The sequence below is a fragment of the Mustelus asterias genome, chromosome 10, assembly GCF_964213995.1.
Source record: "Mustelus asterias chromosome 10, sMusAst1.hap1.1, whole genome shotgun sequence".
NCBI classification, from domain to species: domain Eukaryota; kingdom Metazoa; phylum Chordata; class Chondrichthyes; order Carcharhiniformes; family Triakidae; genus Mustelus; species Mustelus asterias.
The window spans coordinates 54,087,954-54,109,171 of record NC_135810.1 but is presented as its reverse complement, the minus strand read 5'-3'; the positions used below and the strand labels follow the sequence as shown (position 1 = coordinate 54,109,171).

General features: G+C 44.7%; 2 protein-coding genes across 6 annotated transcripts in view; one reads left to right on the top strand and one right to left on the bottom strand.

The window, feature by feature from the left end:
* LOC144499588 (uncharacterized) overlaps positions 1 to 21,218 on the bottom strand; it is a 312,004-nt gene that overhangs the window by 174,887 nt on the left and 115,899 nt on the right. The gene's annotated exons all lie outside the window — the stretch shown is intronic.
* The window catches only part of LOC144499587 (tripeptidyl-peptidase 2-like), an 87,969-nt gene that overhangs the window by 730 nt on the left and 66,021 nt on the right, over positions 1 to 21,218 (top strand). For all 5 annotated transcript variants that reach the window (XM_078221712.1, XM_078221710.1, XM_078221713.1 and 2 more), the window contains exon 2: positions 20,218 to 20,299. In XM_078221712.1, the coding sequence (XP_078077838.1) occupies positions 20,218 to 20,299 (82 nt within the window). The remainder of the gene's footprint in view (positions 1 to 20,217; positions 20,300 to 21,218) is intronic.

Sequence of the window (21,218 nt, the reverse complement as noted above, 5' to 3'; positions counted from 1 at the left end):
TAGAAGATTGTGGAGAGATGTGTGTATGCATATATATATACATACACACACACACCCTTGGTCAGCTGGCATTTGGGGAAGGGATGTGTATTATAACAGTACTTGTGCTCAATTTCCAGTGACCGGAAACTACAGGCTTTCCTCTTGACAGTGCTATGACAATGCACAAGCCGAATTTCATGTTTGATCTGGAGTGGAATTTTGCGATATAAATAATTTTTCCAGTCACCCTTTTATTTCTTAGCAAGGTACCAAGGTTACACTTTAATGTACGGTTAAAAAGTTGTATGAATTATTTCATCCTTCATTGCGAATTGTTTATAATTGCCCGTGGAAGCAATTGATCTATTATATCATTTTGGAATAAACAGACAATGCAGTTTCCAATATGACCTCAAGAAAAATAAAGTTTTTTTTCAGGTTCCAAAGAATATTATGTCACCCTCTCCCCTCCACCCCTCTCCAAAAAAAACCAAACTTCCCTGCCTGCTGATAAGTCAGAAAATGAAGGGAGAGTGACAGCTTCCAAAAATTAGGATACCTTTTAAATGTGTTAATTAGGAACCCAGTGGTGTACTACATACAGAAAAATGAAGAACTGGATGTAGTTTGATCCTAAATTTCTAAAATTAGATTGGTAAGTTATTAAAGTGAAGTTGAGGTCATCATAGACTTTTGACCTTTTCATTTCACTCATTTAAGCACATTTTAAAGTGTAATTAAATTAGAAGGCCAAAATCTTGTTTTTAAATATTTTTACATGTATTGAACTGGAAATAATGCCTCATACACAATTATGGTTGATCATTCCAGTTACTTTCATGTAACTGTCACAGGACATAATGGATGTGAAAACTTAGAAACATTTTTGCTGCGGAAAGAGCTCATTTGGTCATCTTGGCCATGCCAATTGGGAAAATTGTCACCCAGTCCAATCTCACCTTCCAGCTCTTGGTCTCGAGCCCTGTAAGTTAAGACGTTTAAAGTGCATATCCAGATTTTTCTTAAATGTGATGTTGCCTCTACTATGCTTCCAGGTGGTTAGTTCCAGAATCCCATCACACTCTGGTTGGCAAAATTGTATTGCCACTTTCTCTAATCTATAGAATGTATAGAACGTTGGTTCGGCCGCATTTGGAATACTGCGTCCAGTTCTGGTCGCCACACTACCAGAAGGACGTGGAGGCTTTGGAGAGAGTACAGAGGAGGTTTACCAGGATGTTGCCTGGTATGGAGGGGCTTGGTTATGAGGAGAGATTGGGGAAACTGGGGTTGTTCTCCTTGGAAAGACGGAGGATGAGGGGAGACTTAATAGAGGTGTATAAAATTATGAAAGGCATAGATAGGGTGAACGGTGGGAAGCTTTTCCCCGGGTGGGTGGTGACGTTCACGAGGGGTCATAGGTTCAAGGTGAAGGGGGGGAGGTTTAACACAGATATCAGAAGGACATATTTTACACAGAGGGTCGTGGGGGCCTGGAATGTGTTGCCGGGCAAGGTGGTGGAGGCGGACACACTGGGAACGTTTAAGACTTATCTAGATAGCTATATGAACGGAGTGGGAATGGAGGGATACAAAAGAATGGTCTAGTTTGGACCAGGGAGCGGCGCGGGCTAATTGTTCTTTGTTTCTCGTTTCAAGGCTTCATTCTATGATCATCTTGCTGGTGCCAGTACAGAGCGAGACTGCGGATAGTTGGGAACCTGTCTCGGGGGCAGGGAATTCATATGGTGTTCGTGGAAGTGGAAATGAATAGGGTTGGGAAGCATTTTCCGATCAGGGCCAGTGTGATCTCCTGGACTCGTTTCGATCGCCTCAGGGGGTCGGAGAGGAATTTCCCAGATTTCTTTTCCCCATATTGGCCCTGGGGTTTTCACCTCTCCCTGGAGATCACATGGTCTGGAATCGGGGGCTGGGGGTGAGTTAATAGGTTGTGATGAACAAAGCATCGTAGCTGTGAGGGACAGCTCGGTGGATAGGATATTAGTATGTAGATAGGCTGGAAAATTGGTCGGGGATCCTGGATTCAGGATTCAATCCTGGACCGGGGAGCGGCGCGGGCTTGGAGGGCCGAAGGGCCTGTTCCTGTGCTGTATTGTTCTTTGTTCTTTGTTCTAATCCTTCTGCCAATTTATGCCCCCTGGTTATTTCTGCAAACAGAAATTGGTCATTCCTATTGTTGGAGTAAAATTGAGACTGTTCAAGCCATTATTGTGACTTATAAAACTTTTTAAGCCATCATTGTGAATGTAAAACTTTTTAAGACAAGAAAAGTTGTGTATGTAACTTTTGCACTCTGTGGTTAAGCACAAACACTCGAGCCTTGACTAGTGACAAGCTGGGGTGAGCCATGTCTCATTTTTAGTGTAAAAGTGCAAAGCAAGCAGGAATAGTCAGACAGCAAAGGACAAGAATAGTTAGGTCGCTCAGGGGCAGATGGCCTGAAATTGGCCTAGAACAGTGAGGTATTTTCAACGAAATGTTATTGATAACTAACTATTGTCAAGGGGCACACTTGGCCAAAGTATGTAACCGCCTACGGCTGGATGCAAAACTGCTGATGTTTGCGATGTTTTAACGGATATAAATGCACTTGCTGCCAAGCCAGATTGAGGAACTCTGCCCAGAGATCCTCCCAAAGCTTCGATTCAATAAACTGCATGTTGAATCTCAAGTCTGATCTCCGAGTGGTGACTTTTCCCACAACACCTATCGACGCCATCTAGGCTCTTCATACTTTTATACAATTGAGTTAAATCTGCCCTTAGGTCCTATTTTCCAAAGAAAACAACTCTAGCTTATCTAAAGGAGCTAATTACATTAGCTGATGTAAGCCTGCTATTCAAAAAGGGAGTTAGAGAGAAAACAGGGAACTATAGACCGGTGAGTCGAACTCTAGTTGCTAGAGTCTATTATCAAGGATTTCATAACTCGGCATTTAGAAGGCAGTGGTATAATCAGACAAAGTCAGCATGGATTTACAAAAGGGAAATCCTGCTTGACGAATCTATTAAAATTCTTTGAGGATATAACTAGTAGAGTTGACCAAGGAGAAGCAGTGGATGTGGTTTATTTGGACTTTCAGAAGGCTTTTGACAAGGCCTCACATAACAGACTACCATGTAAAGTTAAAGCACATGAGATTGTAGGTAATGTCTTGAGATGGATAGAAAACTGGTTAGCCGCAAGGAAGCAAAGAGTAATAAATGGGTCTTTTTCCGATTGGCAGTCAGTGACTCGTGGGGTTCTGCAGGGATCTGTGCTAGGACCCCAACTGTTCACATATATTAATGATTTGGAAGAGGGAACTGAGTGTATTATCCCCAAATTTGCAGATGATACAAAGTTGGGTGGGAGAGTGAGCTGTGAAGAGGATCCAGAAGTGGGGATCAGGATATTGAATTTGATGACCAGCCATGATCAAAGTGAATGGTGGAGCAGGCTCGAAGGGCCGAATGGCCCATTCCTGTTTCTATGTTAATCTTCACTTGTAGCTAAAATTTCCTGTTCTTGGACTACATCAAATACTCTACCCTATTTGACACTCCTTGTTATTACCTGAACAAGTTGAATCATATTAGTCTGAAATGAGACCTATCTTTAACAAATCCACACTGACTGCCCCTGGCTGATGAGTACCTCGAAATGACAATTTATTCGGTTTCTCAGAATTCTTTCACTTGCCCACCATTGAGGTTTGGCTGACTGGTCTGTAATTACTTGTACTATCCTGTGTCCCTTTTAATACAGCAGTATAACATTAGCAGTCCTCCAGTAATACCCCTGCAGCAAGAGAGGATTGGAATAAGATGGTCAGAACCACTGCTATTTCTTCCCTTGCTTTAGCAGTCAAAGCAAAAATTGAAAATTTTGACTGGTCCATTGGTGATGGTATTATTTGATGTCAAACAATTTTATATGTCTCTATGTGTATCGTATCAGTTGTCAGGTACCTTTATATTTTTTAATTGTTATATGATGCAAAAAGGTTAAGTTAATTTTAGGTGAACTGAGCTGGATGGAATCTAAGCTTTATAACAACCGACAAAACTTAATACTTTTAAAGTAATTTTGATAGATGAAAATACGTGTCGGGGGATATGTAAATAAAAAGTCTTGTGTATGGTACACATTTCCTGTGCACAAATCTTTTAGGATTTTACCTCAACATTTATAATAACAGTTGGTTAAAAAAACACTGTAATTGGTTTCCTGTCAGGGTGTAGATGCAAGTTCCTGCCTTTTGTGGTGCAAATTGATGAGCAGAGGCATTCTACCAATTTTCACTCAATGTGAAGGTAACTTTGATTTTTAATCAATCTTATCTCATTTAAATTTTTTAAAAATTATTTTCTTTTATTATTCTCTCCCTTGCCACCGTCTGAAATTCTTCACAATTCCTATCCATGATGCAGCCTCAAGTCATGGGCCAATTTTTTTCTGCCTTATTCAGCTTTGCATTGCAACTCTCGTGTCAGACGTAGACCAGGTTCAAGTTCCGTTCCTGTCCTCTTCCTCATAGACACTGTACTGTTCCCTTCTAACACTTGCCTCAGCTTTCTGCACATAATCAGCTGGGCAGCAATATGCACATTTTAAAAACATAATATTTCATAAACTTAGATCAACTTTTTTGATGAAATAACTTTTGTATGTATATAGACAGAGACAATCATTTACAGAGCATTTTTTAACCAGTTGCCCATTATAAATGTTGATGTAAAATCCTGGAAGTGTGTACCATACCCAAACTTTTGAATTATATGTCTCCCCAACATGTTTTTCATGCATCAGAATTACATCCAAAGCATTTAGTTTTATTGCTTATTATAAATAATTTAGATTCCATCCAGTGCCATTGTTTTTCATGTTTATTACTGACCATAGAACCATTGAAAATTACAGCTCAGAAACAGGCCTTTTGGCCCTTCTTGTCTGTGCCGAACCATTTTTTGCCTAGTCCCACTGACCTGCACTTGGACCATATCCCTCCACACCCCTCTCATCCATGAAACCGTCCAAGTTTTTCTTAAATGTTAAAAGCATTTACCACTTTATCCGGCAGCTTATTTCACACTCCCACCACTCTCTGCGTGAAGAAGCCCCCCTAATATTCCCTTTAAACTTTTCTCCTTTCACCCTTAACCCATGCCCTCTGGCTTTTTTCTCCCCTCGCCTCAGTGGAAAAAGCCTGCTTGCATTCACTCTATCTATACCCATCAAAATCTTATACACCTCTATCAAATTTCCCCTCATTCTTCTGCGCTCCAGGGAATAAAGTCCCAACCTATTCAATCTCTCTCTGTAACTCAGCTTCTCAAGTCCCGGCAACATCCTTGTGAACCTTCTCTGCACTCTTTCAACCTTATTTACATCCTTCCTGTAACTAGGTGACCAAAACTGTACACAATATTCTAAATTCGGCCTCACCAATGCCTTAGATAACCTGACCATAACACTCCAACCTTTATACTCGATACTCCGATTTATAAAGGCCAATGTACCAAAGGCACTCTTTACGACCCTATCCACCTGTGACGTCACTTTTAGGGAATTCTGTACCTGTATTCCCAGATCCCTCTGTTCAACTGCACTCTTCAGAGTCCTACCATTTACCCTGTACGTTCTACTTTGGTTTGTCCTTCCAAAGTGCAATATCTCACACTTGTCTGCGTTAAATTGCATTTGCCATTTTTCAGCTCATTTTTCGAGATGGTCCAAATCCCTCTACAAGCTTTGAAAACCTTCCTCACTGTCCACTACACGTCCAATCTTTGTATCATCAGCAAATTTGCTGATCCAATTTACCACATTATCATCCAGATCATTGATATAGATGACAAACAACAATGGACCCAACACTGATCCCTGCGGCACACCACTAGTCACAGGCCTCCACTCAGAGAAGCAATCCTCCACAACCACTCTCTGGCTTCTTCCATTGAGCCAGTGTCTAATCCAATTTACTACCTCCCCATGTATACCCAGCGACTGAACCTTCCTAACTAACCTCCCATGAGGGACCTTGTCAAAGGCCTTGCTGAAATCTAGGTAGACAACATCCACTGCCTTCCCTTCATCCACTTTCCTGGTAACCTCCTCGAAAAACTCTTAATAGATTGGTCAAACATGACCTACCACACACAAAGCCATGTTTACTCTCCCTAATAAGTCCCTGTCTATCCAAATATTTGTAGATCCTATCCCTTATCACACCTTCCAATAACTTGCCCACCACCGACGTCAAACTTACTGTTCTATAATTTCCCGGATTTCTTTTGGAACTTTTTTGGAACAACGGAACAACATGAGCCACCCTCCAATCATCCGGCACCTCCCCCGTGAATACTGACATTTTAAATATGTCTGCCACGGCCCCTGCAAGTTAAACACTACCTTCCCTCAAGGTCCGTGGGAATATCCTATCCGGTCCTGGGGATTTATCCACTCTGATTTGCCTCAAGACAGCAAGCACCTCCTCCCCTTTAATCTGTAAAGGTTCCGTGACCTCCCTACCTGTTTGCCCTATTTCTGTAGACTCCATGCCCGTTTCCTCAGTCACTACGGATGCAAAAAACCATTTAGTATCTCCCCCATCTCTTTTGGTTCCATACACAGTCTACCATTCTGGTCTTCAAGAGGACCAATTAAAATTCTCCTGAACACATTTTACAAACTCTATCCCGTCTAACCCTTTAACAGTATGCAAGTCCCAATCTATATGTGGAAAATTAAAATCCCCTACTATCACAACTTTGTGTTTCTTGCAGTTGTCAGCTATCTCTCTGCTGATTTGCTCCTCCAATTCTCGCTGACTATTGGGTGGTCTATAATACAACCCCATTAATGTGGTCATACCATTCCTGTTTCTCAGCTCCACCCATAGGGCCTCTGTAGACAAGTTCCCTAATCTATCCTGCCTGAGTACCGCTGTAACATTTTCCCAGACCGACAATGCCCCCCCCCACCTTTTATCCCTCTGCCTCTATCCCGCCTGAAACATTGGAACCCTGGAACATTGAGCTGCCAGTTCTGCCCCTTCTGTAGCCAAGTTTTACTAATGGCTGTAATGTCATATTCCATGTGTCTATCCACGCCTTTAGCTCATCTGCCTTCCCCACAATACTCCTGGCATTGAAATAGACACACCTCAAAAGGTTATTTCCACCACACTCAACCCTTCCATTTGTGATTTTGCTTGAACTAACCTGTCTTTTTACCCCTGCTCCACTATCTGCTCTGGCGCTCTGGTTCTCATCCCCCTGCAAATCTAGTTTAAACACTCCCCAATAACACTAGCAAACCTCCCTGCAAGTATATTGTGCATAATTTCAAAGTTTGTGCATGATAGAAAATTTGGAACTGTAGAAAACAGGAGGGCAGTACCAGACTTAAAGAGGGACATGCAAAACCAAAGAACAGTGCATGCTGGAAACCTGAAATACAAATACACGATGCTAGCCAAGTCAGGCAGCGTCTGTAGAGGAAGAAGCAGAGTTGGCATTTCAGAACTGTTATGTTTCATCAAGTCACTGACCTAAACTGTTAACTTCACAGATGCCTGACCGGCTGAGTCTAGCATTTTTGTTTTTATATTTCAGAGGAACACAGTCATTCTGATAAAATAGGCAGGAACATAGCAGATGAAAATTAGCAGAGGTATGAGACGATGCATTTTTGAATGAAGAATGAGAGGGCAGTATAAAAATAAATGGTATCAATTTAAATGGAATGCAGGAATATACAGACCTGGGCATTCACATACAAATTTCTGGGCAGGTGGCAGGACAGGTTGAGAAGGCTATTTTTTATTAACGATGTGGAGTCCTTATGGTATTTTGAACTCTCAAGGAATGACCAGGAGTTACTTGTAATGATGAATTTCTCCCCCAAGTGCTGCCTCTAGCAACCCGGGAGATCGGTGATTTAAATGTTCCACTGGAGCGGAAACTTTGCCATTGCTCTCAAAGAAGCCTGCAGCTTGATGTGGGACTCTGGAATAGTGGGGAACCTTAGAAATCAGGTGGAGTCTTGAGTGCGGGTAGTGACTAGGGAATGGGAGGAGAGGAAGACTGGGGAATTGGGGTGACAATGAAATCGGAGTATGGGGTGAGAGGGAGACTGCTATGGCAGATTCTGGCAGGGCTGAGAGAGGGGAGCGGAGCATCGACATGAGTGAGCAAGCGGGGGAGCAAGTGGGGGAGGGGCTGAGACATGAGCGGGCTGGGCAAATGGAGCGAGTGAGCAGGTGGGCTGGGGGGACTTCGGCTTTGAAGCGAGAAAGTACCATGGATTTGACAGACTGTGGAGAGCAAGTAGGCCTGGGGAGGGCGAGGGCCCGGGGAGGGTGAAATCCTGGTGGGCCCGGGGGGTGGGGAGGGTAAGGTCCTGGAAGGCCCACGGAAGGTGAGGTCGTGGTGGGCTGGGAGGAGACAATGTCGTGGTGAGGATGTGGGAGAGAGAAACGAACAAAGTGTGTTTGTGTGTGGGAGCGAGAGTGAGATACTGACTGAGTGGCAGCACGGTGGCACAGTGGTTCACACTGCTGCCTCACAGCACCAGGGACCGGGGTTCAATTCCAGTCTCAGGTCACTGTCTGTGCGGAGTTTGAACATTCTCCCCTTGTCTGCATGGCTTTCCTTCGGTTGCTCTGGTTTCCTCCCACAGTCTGAAAGACATGCTGGTTTGGTGCATTGACCATGCTAAATTCTCTCTGTGTACCCAAACAGGCGCCTGTGTGTGACAACCAGGGGATTTTGACAGTAACTTCATTGCAGTGTTAATGTAAGCCTACTTGTGACGAATAAACTTAAACTTGATATGAAGGGTGAAGGCGAGAGACTGAGTGAGTGAGTGCGAGTGTGTGCAAGAGACTGAGTGATTGTGAGGCTGAGTGTGAGAGAGAGGGAGTATGAGTGTGAGTGATCGCAAGATACTCAGTGTGAGTGAGTGTGAAATACTGAGTGGGGCGAAGTTTCCTGTTCCGCCCACCATGAGAACCGGAGCGGACGAGAGGCTGACCATGGAAAAGTCCGTTGACCTCGGGCGGGATTTTCCAGTTTCGGGGCGAGCGCAGCCAGAAAATCCCCCCCAGTGAGTGAGCTAGTGAGTGAGTGTGGATGAGTGCGGGAGAGTGAGTGAGTGCGGGAGAGTGAGTGAGTGAGTGAGTGCGGGAGAGTGAGTGAGTGAGTGAGTGCGGGAGAGTGAGTGAGTGAGTGCGGGAGAGTGAGTGAGTGAGTGCGGGAGAGTGAGTGAGTGAGTGCGGGAGAGTGAGTGAGTGAGTGCGGGAGAGTGAGTGAGTGAGTGCGGGAGAGTGAGTGAGTGCGGGAGAGTGAGTGAGTGAGTGCGGGAGAGTGAGTGAGTGCGGGAGAGTGAGTGAGTGAGTGCGGGAGAGTGAGTGAGTGAGTGCGGGAGAGTGAGTGAGTGAGTGCGGGAGAGTGAGTGAGTGAGTGCGGGAGAGTGAGTGAGTGAGTGCGGGAGAGTGAGTGAGTGAGTGCGGGAGAGTGAGTGAGTGAGTGCGGGAGAAAGTGAGTGAACGAGTGAGTGAACGAGTGAGTGAGTGTGGGAGAGAGTGAGTGAGCGGGTGAGTGAGTGCAGGAGAGAGTGAGCGAGCGAGTGAGTAAGCGAGTGAGTGAGTGCGGGAGAGAGTGAGCGAGTGCGGGAGAGAGGGAGGGAGAGAGATATGACTTACTCTTTTTTAATTTAATTTATTGTTAGGACATTGCTGTACTTTTCCTCACCAATTCTTTTCCCTTAAAACCTCGACATGTTTTTGAAATTGAGTTTATTGCTGTGCCAGAGCTTTTCTGTGTGAAATTTGTTCCTGAACCCCCTGAGTGAGAAAAATATGCAAATCTCCCATCCCAGCCACACACCGCCCCCCCCCCCGCGACCCACCCCGGCCACCCCACCCCCCCCACCCCCCCCGACCCACCCGGCCACCCCACCCCCAAACACCCGAGCTACACCCCCCCCATCCCAGCCACCCCCGCACCCTCCCCCCTTCCAACCCCAGCCACTCCCACCCCGGCCAGCCCCCCCTCCACCCTGGCCACCCCCACCCATCACCATCACCACCCCAGCCACACCCCCCACACTGGCCAATGCACCCCCCCCTGCCTGGCCACCCTGTCCCCACCTCCACGCCGACCACTCCCCCCCCCCCCCCCCCCCCCGCCCCACCCCGGTCACCACCCCCGCCCCCACTCCCCCAGCCACCACCACCTCCCCACCCCTGACAAGAGAAAAGATTGGACAAGTCAGGTCTAACACGTTGCTAACCTTCATTATTAGATGGTATCATTGTCCTTGTTATAGCCATCTTTTTTCTGATTTTTGAGATGTGTCACAGACAAGGCTGGGATTTATTGCCATCCGTACCTACCCTGTGAAGGTGACAGTGGGCTTGCTTCTTTAATCATTCGTAGCAGTCAGATAAAACTAAATGACTTGCTCAGCCACTTCAGCAGCAGTTAAGCATGAACCACAGTGGCGGGGAACTGGTGTCACGGACTGAGCTGAATGGGTGAGAATAGGAAGTATGCTTTCCTCAAGAGCATAACTGAACCAGTTAGGTGTTTAAGACAATCTGCCAGTTTCATGGTCACTTCCACTTGTATCATTTTTTTTAATTTCTAGATTTTCTTAAAAATGGCCATTAAATTCTCAAAATGCCACAGTGAGATTTGAACTCACATTTGCCAGATTATTAATCTTCAGATGAAATCAAACAAGCTCGCCAGCTGTATCAAATTGCTACAGAGGTTCAAGGGAAAGGCCTAGCATCACTCTCAGGGCAATAAAGGCTGATCTTGTCAGAGATACTTATGTTCCAAAATGGTTAAAGACAAAACAAAGCAGATTAGATTTTTTCAACACCTCAGTTATCTCCATGATTAATTTCTTTCAGTGCAGCCAACAGCCTTTTCAAAGCATATTTAATATTGTGAGCATATGGAACATAAAATGGCCACATTTTTGCTTAATGGATGTAATTCCAATAGCCAGATTAATCCTTCTGTTTGAAAGGTTGTAAGTCAGCCATTACACATTTTTAAAGAACGTAAATCCATTACCTCACTAGTTGTGCAATTTCTTACTTTTATTTCATTAACACAGGAGTACTTTCAAGTTCCAGTGTGCCTCAGATGGATTTTCCAATCTTGTGAATTTTACTTTGAAATTATACCTCTCTTGAGGCATCTAAAAGCAAATTAATAACTGTGTCATTCCTTAAACTTCATGTACCTGGACCCTGGTACTAAACAGGAAATCAATCATTCGGGAATAAGATAAAGAATTTATTTGCGTGGGCACAGTAGTTTCCAGAGGTCGCTTTGACAGTGCAATTTGCCCAGAATCGGCAAAAGCAGTATAAAATGGAATTTCAAATCAAGTTTCAATGATTTTTTTGTACTAGTTTATAAACATAGTGCTGGAATCCAACCTGGCCAACAAAACTGACCTACATAGAGAGCAAATTAACACCATGGTATGTTTCCACTAATTCTTTTTTAGCTTACTTGGTGGATATGGGCATTACTCACAAGACGAGAATTTGTTATCCATCCCTAATTGCCCTTAAATTGAGTGGCTTACTATGTCATTTCAGAAGGTAGTTAACCATATTGCTGTGGATGGAAGTTATGTAGGCCACATTAGGGAAGGATAGTAGATTTCCTTTCCTAAAGGACATTCGTGAACTAGATTTTTTTTCTTATTCATTCATGGGACATGCACATTGCTGGCTGGCAAGCATTTGTTGCCCAAATGCTAGGCAAATCGTAATTACCCTTGGGAAGGTAGTGGTGAGCTGCCTTCTTGAAACGCTGCAGTCCACTGGCTGTGAGGTGACCCACAACGCCATTAGGGAGGGAATTCCAGGATTTTGACCCAGCGACTGCGAAGGAACGGTGATATATTTCCAAGTCAAGATGGTGAGTGGCTTGGAGGGGAACTTGCAGGTGGTGATGTTCCCATGTATCTGCTGCCCTTGTCCTTCTAGGTGGAAGTGGTCGTGGGTTTGGAAGCTGCTGATCTTTGGTGAATTTCTGTAGTGCATCTTGTAGTTAGTACACTACGGTCAAATGTGGCCTTGATGTCAAGGGCTGTCACTCTCACCTCTGGAAATCAGCTCTTTTGTCTGTGTTTGAACCAAGGCTGTAATGAGGTCAGGAGCTGAGTGACCCTGGTGAAATTTAAACTGGGTACTGAGCAGGTTATTACTGAGCGAGGACTGCTTGATAGCACCGTTGATGACTCTTCCATCGCTTCACTGATGATTGAGAGCAGACTGATGGGGCGGTAATTGGCCAGGTTGGATTTGTCCTGCTTTTTGTGAAGTGGACAATATGGCACTTGGTGTGAGTTAGAGTAAGAGCAGAAGAGATTTGGATGATCATGTATCAGGGTTTCAAGAGTAGGCAGGCGTGTGGATGGGTGATTGTTATGCAGGTTGAAGTAAGCAGCCTTTATGCTTAAAAGGATGTGGCGTCAGAAGCTCAGCCCAGAGTCAAGTAAGATAGAAAGAATTGTATTAGCTTTATTGATTGCTGCTCTGTTTCATGTTGGACATGTTTAGCATCAAGTCTATTAAGACTCCTGGTTTTGTTGCAGTTTTAGCTTTGCTATTTAAACACTATTCACTGAGTATGTGTAGCATCTATTTTTCCTTCCTCAGCTTTGGTCAGAGTCCATCTAAAGAAAGGATATACTGGCCTTGGAGAGGATGCAGTGCAGTTTCACCCAATTCATATCAGGTTCAAAGGTTTACATTATGAAGACAGGGTTCATAAAATTGGGTTTTACTCCATTGAGTTTAAAATATTGAAGAGCGATGTGATTGAAGTGTTTAAAATGATAAAACAATTTGATAAAATAGATTTGCTCTTTCCTTTGGCAGGTGTATCCAGAATGTGAGGACAACTCTAAAATTAAAACTAAGCCATTCAGTCATGAGCTCAGGAGACAATTTTTAATACAAAGGGTATTGAATATCTGGAACTCCCGGCCCCATGAGGCTGTAGTTGCTGGCACAGTTGAAACTTCCAAGACCAAGATCCATAGATTTTTATTCAGCAAGGAAATTGGTGAATGGAGTTCAGGTACAAATCAGCCATGATCTAACTCCCGTCAACAATGCTTTGAGAAATTTCCCACTCCTCCAATGACTCCCCTTGTCAGACCCAATATAGACTGAGACCTAACTTAAATAATTCGACCATCCCTGGAACTTCCCTTCGAATCAACGTTAAACCAATTTCACGAGTACCATGCACACTTCTGCTGATTCTGTGCATTGACATGAGATTCAGGGTCACTAAATGATCTGAATTAAAATACCTATGAAGTATAAAAGCTCTTCATCAAGGCCTCATTTTTCTTACTTTTTGCTAATGCTCTTTTTTCTGTTTTTGGAGGAATCAGAACCTTCAGATCAGCGCTAAAAATGGAGAAGCAGCAGATTCATCTGATATTTCTACATTGCCCTGCCATTCATGAGGTATTCTTCCTCGCTAAAATTAGGAGAATCCCAGAACTGGTTAAGGGATCACTTTTTACTCTAACTGGTTTCACCTTTTTTGATAAACTCTCAAGGGGACACGAGATTGTTGTGGCAGATGACTATGAGATCCTAAAGGAACATTTCTCATCAGTATTTACTGTTGAGAAAAGCATAGATGATAGGGAACTTGGGGAAATAAATAGTGATGTCTTGAGGAGTGTACATATTACAGAGAAGGAGGTACTGGAAGTCTTAAAGTACAACAAGGTAGATAAATCCCCGGGACCTGACGAAGTGTATCCCAGGACATTGCGGGAGGCGAGGGAGGAAATTGCGGGTCCCTTAGCAGAGATATTTGAATCATCGATAGTCACAGGTGAGTTGCCTAAAGACTGGAGGGTGGCAAGTGTGGTAACTTTGTTTAAGAAGGCCTGCAGGGAAAAGCCTGGGAACTACAAGCTGGTGAGCCTCACATCTGTAGTAGGTAAAGTTGTTAGAAAGTATTTTGAGAGACAGGATCTACAGGCATTTAGAGAGGCAAGGACTGATTAGGGATAGTCAGCATGGCTTTGTGAGTGGAAAATCATGTCTCACAAATTTGATTGCGTTTTTTGAAGGGGTAACCAAGAAGGTTACCCCTTCAAAAAGAAGGTAGATAAGGGTAGTGCAGTTGATGTTGTCTACATGGACTTTATCGAGGCCTTTGACAAGGGACCGCATCGTAGTTTGTTGCATCAGATTAAATCTCACGGGATCCAGGGTAAGGTAGCCAAATGGATACAAAATTGGCTTGATGATAGAAGCCAGAGGCTGGTTGCAGAGGGTTGTTTTTCCAACTGGAGGCCTGTGACCAATGGTGTGCCTCAGGGATTAGTGCTGTTATTTGTCATTTATATTAATGATTTGGATGAGAATAAAAGAGGCATGGTTAGTAAGTTTGCAGATGACACCAAGATTGGTGGCATAGTAGACAATGAAGAAGGTTATCGAGGATTGCAACGGGATCTTGATCAATTGTGCTAGTGGGCTGACGAATGGCAGATGGAGTTTAATTTAGATAAATGCGAGGTGATGCATTTTGGTAGATTGAACCAGGGCAGGACTTATTCAGTTAATGGTAGGGCGATGGGGAGAGTTACAGAACAAAGAGATCTAAGGGTACATGTTCATAGCTTCTTGAAAGTGGAGTCACAGGTGGACAGAGTGGTGAAGAAGGCATTCGGCATGCTTGGTTTCATTTGTCAGAACATTGAATACAGGAGTTGGGATGTCTTGTTGAAGTTGTACAAGACTCTGGCAAGGCCACACTTGGAATACTGTGTATAGTTCTGGTCACCCTATCATAGAAAGGACATGATTAAACTAGAAAGAATGCAGAAAAAATTTACTACCATGCTACCGGGACTTGATGGCTTGAGTTATAAGGAGAGGTTGGATAGACTGGGACTTTTTTCTCTGGAGTGTAGAAGGCTGAGGGGTGATCTTGTAAAGGTCTATAAAAAAATGAGGGGCATAGATCAACCCAAAGGAAGGGAAGTCTAAAATTAGAGGGCATAAGTTTAAGGTGAGAGAGAAGAGATACAAAAGGGTCCAAAGGGGCAATTTTTTTCACACAGAGGATGGTGAGTGTCTGGAACAAGCTGCCAGAGGCAGTAGTAGAGGCGGGTACAATTTTGTCTTTTAGAAAGCATTTAGACAGTTACATGGGTAAGATGGGTATAGAGGAATATGGGCCAAATGCGGGCAATTAGGAATTAATTGGGAGTTGGCAATTAGGGGTTTAAAGAAAAGGGGCAGCATGGATAAGTTGGGCTGAAGGGCCTGTTTCCATGCTGTAACCATCTATTACTCTCTGGGCCCGATTTTACCATTGCATCGCGCCCATGTTTGGGTGCAAAAACTTGGTAAAGTCAGGCGTGAGGGAATTAGCACGATCCGCGCCTGCGTCTGCACAGATGCCCACTTTACCAAGGCCACTTTATCAAATGCATGCATTTGAATTAATGGGCTGCCCGGCCAACTTCACCAGCATTTCTCCCTTTACCATCACGTTCGCCCATCCAGATTCGGCACAAAACAGACATGCTTGGCAAAGGTCTGTTTCGGGTGCTCCAACCTCTGAAGAGGTAAGTTTAGAGCTTCCAGCGGCTCTCTAACTCAGATCGATTGTTGGAAGTGGTCGGGGGGAGGGGCAGGCGGAGGGAGACGATCCAGATCATTCTCTGGTTGGTGTGGGGGGGGGGCGGGGGCGGCGCGGAGGGAGGGAGACCAGAATCGCTGGCTCCTTAGTTTGGCTGATGTCAAAACAGAGCCAGCATTTTTGGGTGTTCAGGGGAGGTGAGTATTATCACGGTTACAGGAGGAAGTATTGTTGAAAGGGTCGGATGGGTGAACATTTTGGGGGCTACGGGAGACGGTGAATATTGTCAGGGAGGTGAGGGACAGTGAGCATTGTTGGGAGGGTGTTGGAGGTGTGAGCATTGTTGACATGAGGGAGGGATGAGCATGGTTAAGGGTGCAGGGGTGTGACCAGTGTCGTGTGCTAGTGGGGGGAGGGGGAGGGGGGGGGGGGCGCTTTGTTGAAGATGCAATGTGGGTGAGGAACATTGTCAGGTTTGTGCAGGGACATTGTTGGGGGCTGCGCAGTGGGTGATTATTTACAAGGGGGTGGGGGGTTGCAGAGTGGTGAGCATTGTTGTGCGGTGCAGGGAGTGAGCATTATCAGGAGGGTTGGGGGGGAGTGAGCAATGCCAGGAATAATTGAGAGAGGTGAGCATTGTTGGGGGTGCAGGGTAGATGAATGTTGGGGAGTTAGAATAGAATAGAACAGTACAGCACAGAACAGGCCCTTCGGCCCACGATGTTGTGCCGAGCTTTGTCTGAAACCCAGATCAAGCTATTTCCTCCCTATCATCCCGAAGTACTCCATGTGCCTATCCAATAGCTTCTTAAATGTTCCTAAAGTTTCTGACTCCACTATCCCTGCAGGCAGTCCATTCCACACCCCAACCACTCTCTGAGTAAAAAACCTACCTCGGACATCCTTCCTATATCTCCCACCATGAACCCTATAGTTATGCCCCCTAGTTACCGCTCCATTCACCCGAGGAAATAGTCTTTGAACGTTCACTCTATCTATCCCCCTCATCATCTTATAAACCTCTATCAAGTCTCCTCTCAACCTCCTCCGCTCCAAAGAGAAAAGCCCAAGTTCCCTCAACCTTTCCTCATAAGACCTACCCTCCAAACCAGGCAGCATCCTGGTAAATCTCCTTTGCACTCTTTCCAGTGTCTCCACATCCTTCTTGTAGTGAGGTGACCAGAACTGCACACAATATTCCAAATGTGGTCTCAGCAAGGTCCTGTACAGTTACAGCATAATCCCACGGCTCTTAAACTCCAACCCCCTGTTAATGAACGCCAACACACTATAGGCCTTCTTCACGGCTCTATCCACTTGAGTGGCAACCTTCAGAGATCTATGGATATGAACCCCAAGATCTCTCTGTTCCTCCACATTCTTCAGAACCCTACCTTTGACCCTGTAATCCACATCCCCCTTTCTCCCTCTGCTGGCTACACATCCCCTGGCCAGATTAATTCAATGGTTGAATAACTTAGTCATGTTCCCATGTTCCAAATTAATTGGTAATCTACGTGATAATTTATCTGGCCAATTACTTATTGATTATCTTTTAAATTTTAGATAAATTTTCTTTGTGAACTTACATGCTTACTTTTAACATTTAGGGCCCTATTTTACCGTTTTGATTCCAAGAGCTGGGCAGACTTGAAACTGACTGTTTCAGATCCGACTTTTAGTCCTGTTCTCAGGCGCCCCCGTACGCACTCTGCCTGCAAAAATATCAGCGATTCCGAATCACTGCACGCCCAAACATACCAGCATTTCCCTCTTTACCATCGTGTTCGCCCGTCCAGATATGGCTGAAAAAGACCTGCTTGGCAAAAGTCTGTTTAAGGTGCTCCAGCTTTTGAAGAGGTAAGTTCAGAGCTTCTGGCTGCTCTCTTACTCAGATCGGTGGTGGGGGGGGTCGTGGAGCAGGGAGGCCAGATCATTCTCTGGTGGGCGAGATTAGGGAGGGGGGAGGTGAGGATAGAGGCCAAATTGTTCTCTGGTGGGGGAGAGGTGGGTGAGGAGGAGGGCCACATGGATCTCTGGTGGGGGGGTCCGCTGCCACTCTGCGGGTGATCGGTGAGGGGTTGCAAAGAGGGGGTCCGCTGCCACTCTGCGGGCGATCGGTGGGGGGGACGGGGGAGGCGGGGAAGGGAGGCAGGGGGTCACATTCGGTCTGGGTAGCAGGGGGAGGGGTGGGTGGATAAGGGGGACAGTTATGTTGTGGGTGTGGGACAATGTCTGTGGGGGCCATATCTCCCGCTTTATGTGGCCCGGGAGTGATGTGGCAGGGCAGCGTTTTTCAAATTTATTTTACTGCGCATGCGCAGTTGAAGACTCCCATTGGAGCAGCAGCGTTACAGGTGTGATAAGCCCCACCCACAGTGCAATTCAGACTCGCAACTTTTTTTTCGGGCTGAGTGCGGATGGAGGCGCCTGAGAACAGGTTTCCAAGTCGGATCTGAATCATGCCCAGATTCAGCACTAAGAATCAAAATGGTAAAATCGGGCCCACAGTTCCAAAAATATTTTAAAAAACAAATTGCTGGCTGGAGGCAGAGTGTGGTGACAGGGAATATGAGGAAGAAAGATAGGATGTGAGGATTGTTTCAGGCATGGACTGGTAGCAAATAGCTTGACCAGAATGGCACAATGGGCTAGCATGGGAAATGGGGAGAAAGTGGCCACAGTCCCAAGCTAGTGAGTGAGCCCTGCGAGATTTGACAGGCCTTGGGAAAGGGAAGCCGATAGGAAGGGGGAGAGAAAATGATCTGTCCAATAAAACTCAGATGGTAGCAATGAGAAATGAAAGTGACAATTAAAACAAAACCCTGAGGAGGAAGACTGGCTGGCATAAATTCAGGTTAAAAAGCCAATAAATAAATCGCAACATTAGATAATGGAGCAAATAGACAAAGCTCAGAGAAGCAATAGCGCCATCTCGTGACAGGCAACTATAATGACACCTTAGTTGAAAATAGCACCCAGATCTGCCAGAAATTAACGTGACAAAGGGGACATGAATGCCAGATCCAGAATTTTTATTACAGGTACAAGACTGATGTCCAGTGCAATTGCTAATGGATTCTGAAGCCTTATTAGGAAAATAAAGCCAACCAGGATCAGCTAATAGTGAAGTGATGAATTTGGATAATATTTACACAAAAAATGCTGGAGCTGTGTAGAGCAGAGGGATAATCTAAAATGGACCATTTATAAAGGGAAAAAGATAGGGGGACACTTAGACAAAAGGTTCATAATTAAAGAAGGAGCTCTGATCAAAAATCAAAAAAATAGTTCCAAGGTATATTGCAAAATGTGAGCAATAAACCAAGGGAATTAATTTTACATGAAATTCTAGACTCTAGCATTTAAAAAGTCTGATTATAAACTAGATAAGAATCAGATACAATACATGCAGACGAGAGAGAAAATTTGCCACCTCTGCACAACTTTTCCAAAGGTGGCTTCTCAGGGATGACAGCCACCCACCTAGTAGTGGTGGGCAGTCAATAAGGGTGATTAAGCAGGTACAGAGAAATCTATTGCAATTTGTCAGAAGCCCATGGGCCATACACAGGGTCAGCACCTCATAGAAGCTGATGAACTATTGTCTATAGCAACAGACATTAAAAAGGGAATCAGAAAAGAGGAAGTCAAGCATGGTCAATGACCTACCATACTTTTAGCAGATCTCTCAGATTGGGAGTGCTGAGAGAGGGAGGGAATGGGATTTATAGTGGGGTTCATTCTGAGCTGCAATGAGTGCCACATTCATCTCAGCATTCCATGGGCAGTCCATTCCCATGCGAGGGTCAGCACTGCCTCAGGGAACTCTGACACACAGTCACACATTTCCTTTGCTGGTCCACAAGCACTGTTTATTTGTGGCCCTCGAGGCTCGGCATCTCCAGCCAGGGGTTGAGCTTGGCTGGAGCATTCCTCTGTCCTTTGATAGGCACTGCCAGATCAGACATTGCCTCTATCATCTGCTTCTGTTTGATGACGTTATGACGTGACAAGCCGAGAGTATATGGTGTTCCAACTGATATAGTGTCGATAGAGGACTGGCTAATTAACAAGAAAGTCAGAATAAATGTGCCATTTTCAGATTGGCAAACTGTGACTAGTGAAGTGTTGCAGGGGTCAGTCCTGGGACTCAACTACTTAGGACTTAAAAGGAAAGTTCAACTGTATTGTAGCCAAATTTGCTGATGATACAAAGGTAGGTAGGAAAACAGTTGTGAGGAGGATACAAAGAGTTTATAAAGGGATATCAATAGGTTAAGTGAGTGGGCAAAAAATGACAAATGGAGTGTAATGTAGGAAATATGAGGCTGTCCATTTTGGCAGGAAGAATAGAAAATTTTATGAGGAAAGATTAGACAGGTTGGGCCCGTATGCATTAGAGTTTAGAAGAATGTGGGATGATTTTATTGAAATGAATAATTTCCAAGGGAAATTGACAGGGCGGATACTGAGATGGTTCCTCAAAAGGATATCCTAGAACTGGGACACAGTTTAAAATTAAGAGATTTCTCATTTAAAATGGAGATGATTCGTTGTTTTTCTCTCACAGGATGGAGGGAATTTGGTGAAGATGACAGGATGTGCTCCTTTCCTTTTCTACCTTTCCTCAAAAAGAACAGCAGGCAGCATTGGTAAGTAAGACCTCGTGAGTATTTCTACTGTCCTTAATTTGCAGATGACACAAAGATAGATAGGAAAGGAAGCTGTGAAGAGAACATAAGGAGTGAGCACAAATCTGGCATATGGAGTACAATGTGGTAAAATGTAAAATTACATATTTTGGAAGGAACAATAAAAAAGCACATTATCTGAATGGTGAGAGATTTCAGAGCTCTGAGGTGCTGAGGGATCTGGGTGTCTTAGTGCATGAATCACAAAAGATTAATATGCAGGTACAGCAAGTAATTAGGAAAGCTAATAAATGTGTACATGTCCCTTAACAGTAATCACATGCTTGAGTGGCATATAAAGGAAGAAATAATGGGAGTTATGACAATAATCATGGAGGATTTTAATTTACACACTGACTGGAAAAATCATGTGGACAAAGGTAGCCCAGATGAGGAGTTCAGCAAATGTTTTTGGGAGTTTCTTCGAGCAGAAATTGAAGAGCCAACCAGAAAGCAGTCCACACGAGACCGGATATTGTGTTATGAGACAAGATTAATTAATGGCCTCATAGTGAAGGCCCCCTAGATAGCAGCAAACATAATGGGCCCGATTCTCCCATCGCAACGTGCTAGTTTTTTCGCACGTCAGTCATTTCATGGGAACGCATGTGCGTCTCCCATCGCCAGAGAGCAGGTGCAGTTGAGACCACGCTGGAAACCGGCAGGAACACCAAGTAAGTGATTTTAATCTTTTTAATGTAATTTAAATGTCATTATTGGGCCCGGGACAGAATTCTCCGGGCCCAATAGCATCTCCCACACCGCCACACCACATTTCACTCGGCGGGGTTTAGAGTAGCTCCCCACATTCGGGGAACTTGCGAGAGATCCCGCTGGAGTGAAGGGGAGGCAATCAGGGCCCCCTCGGGGTTGGTGGCAG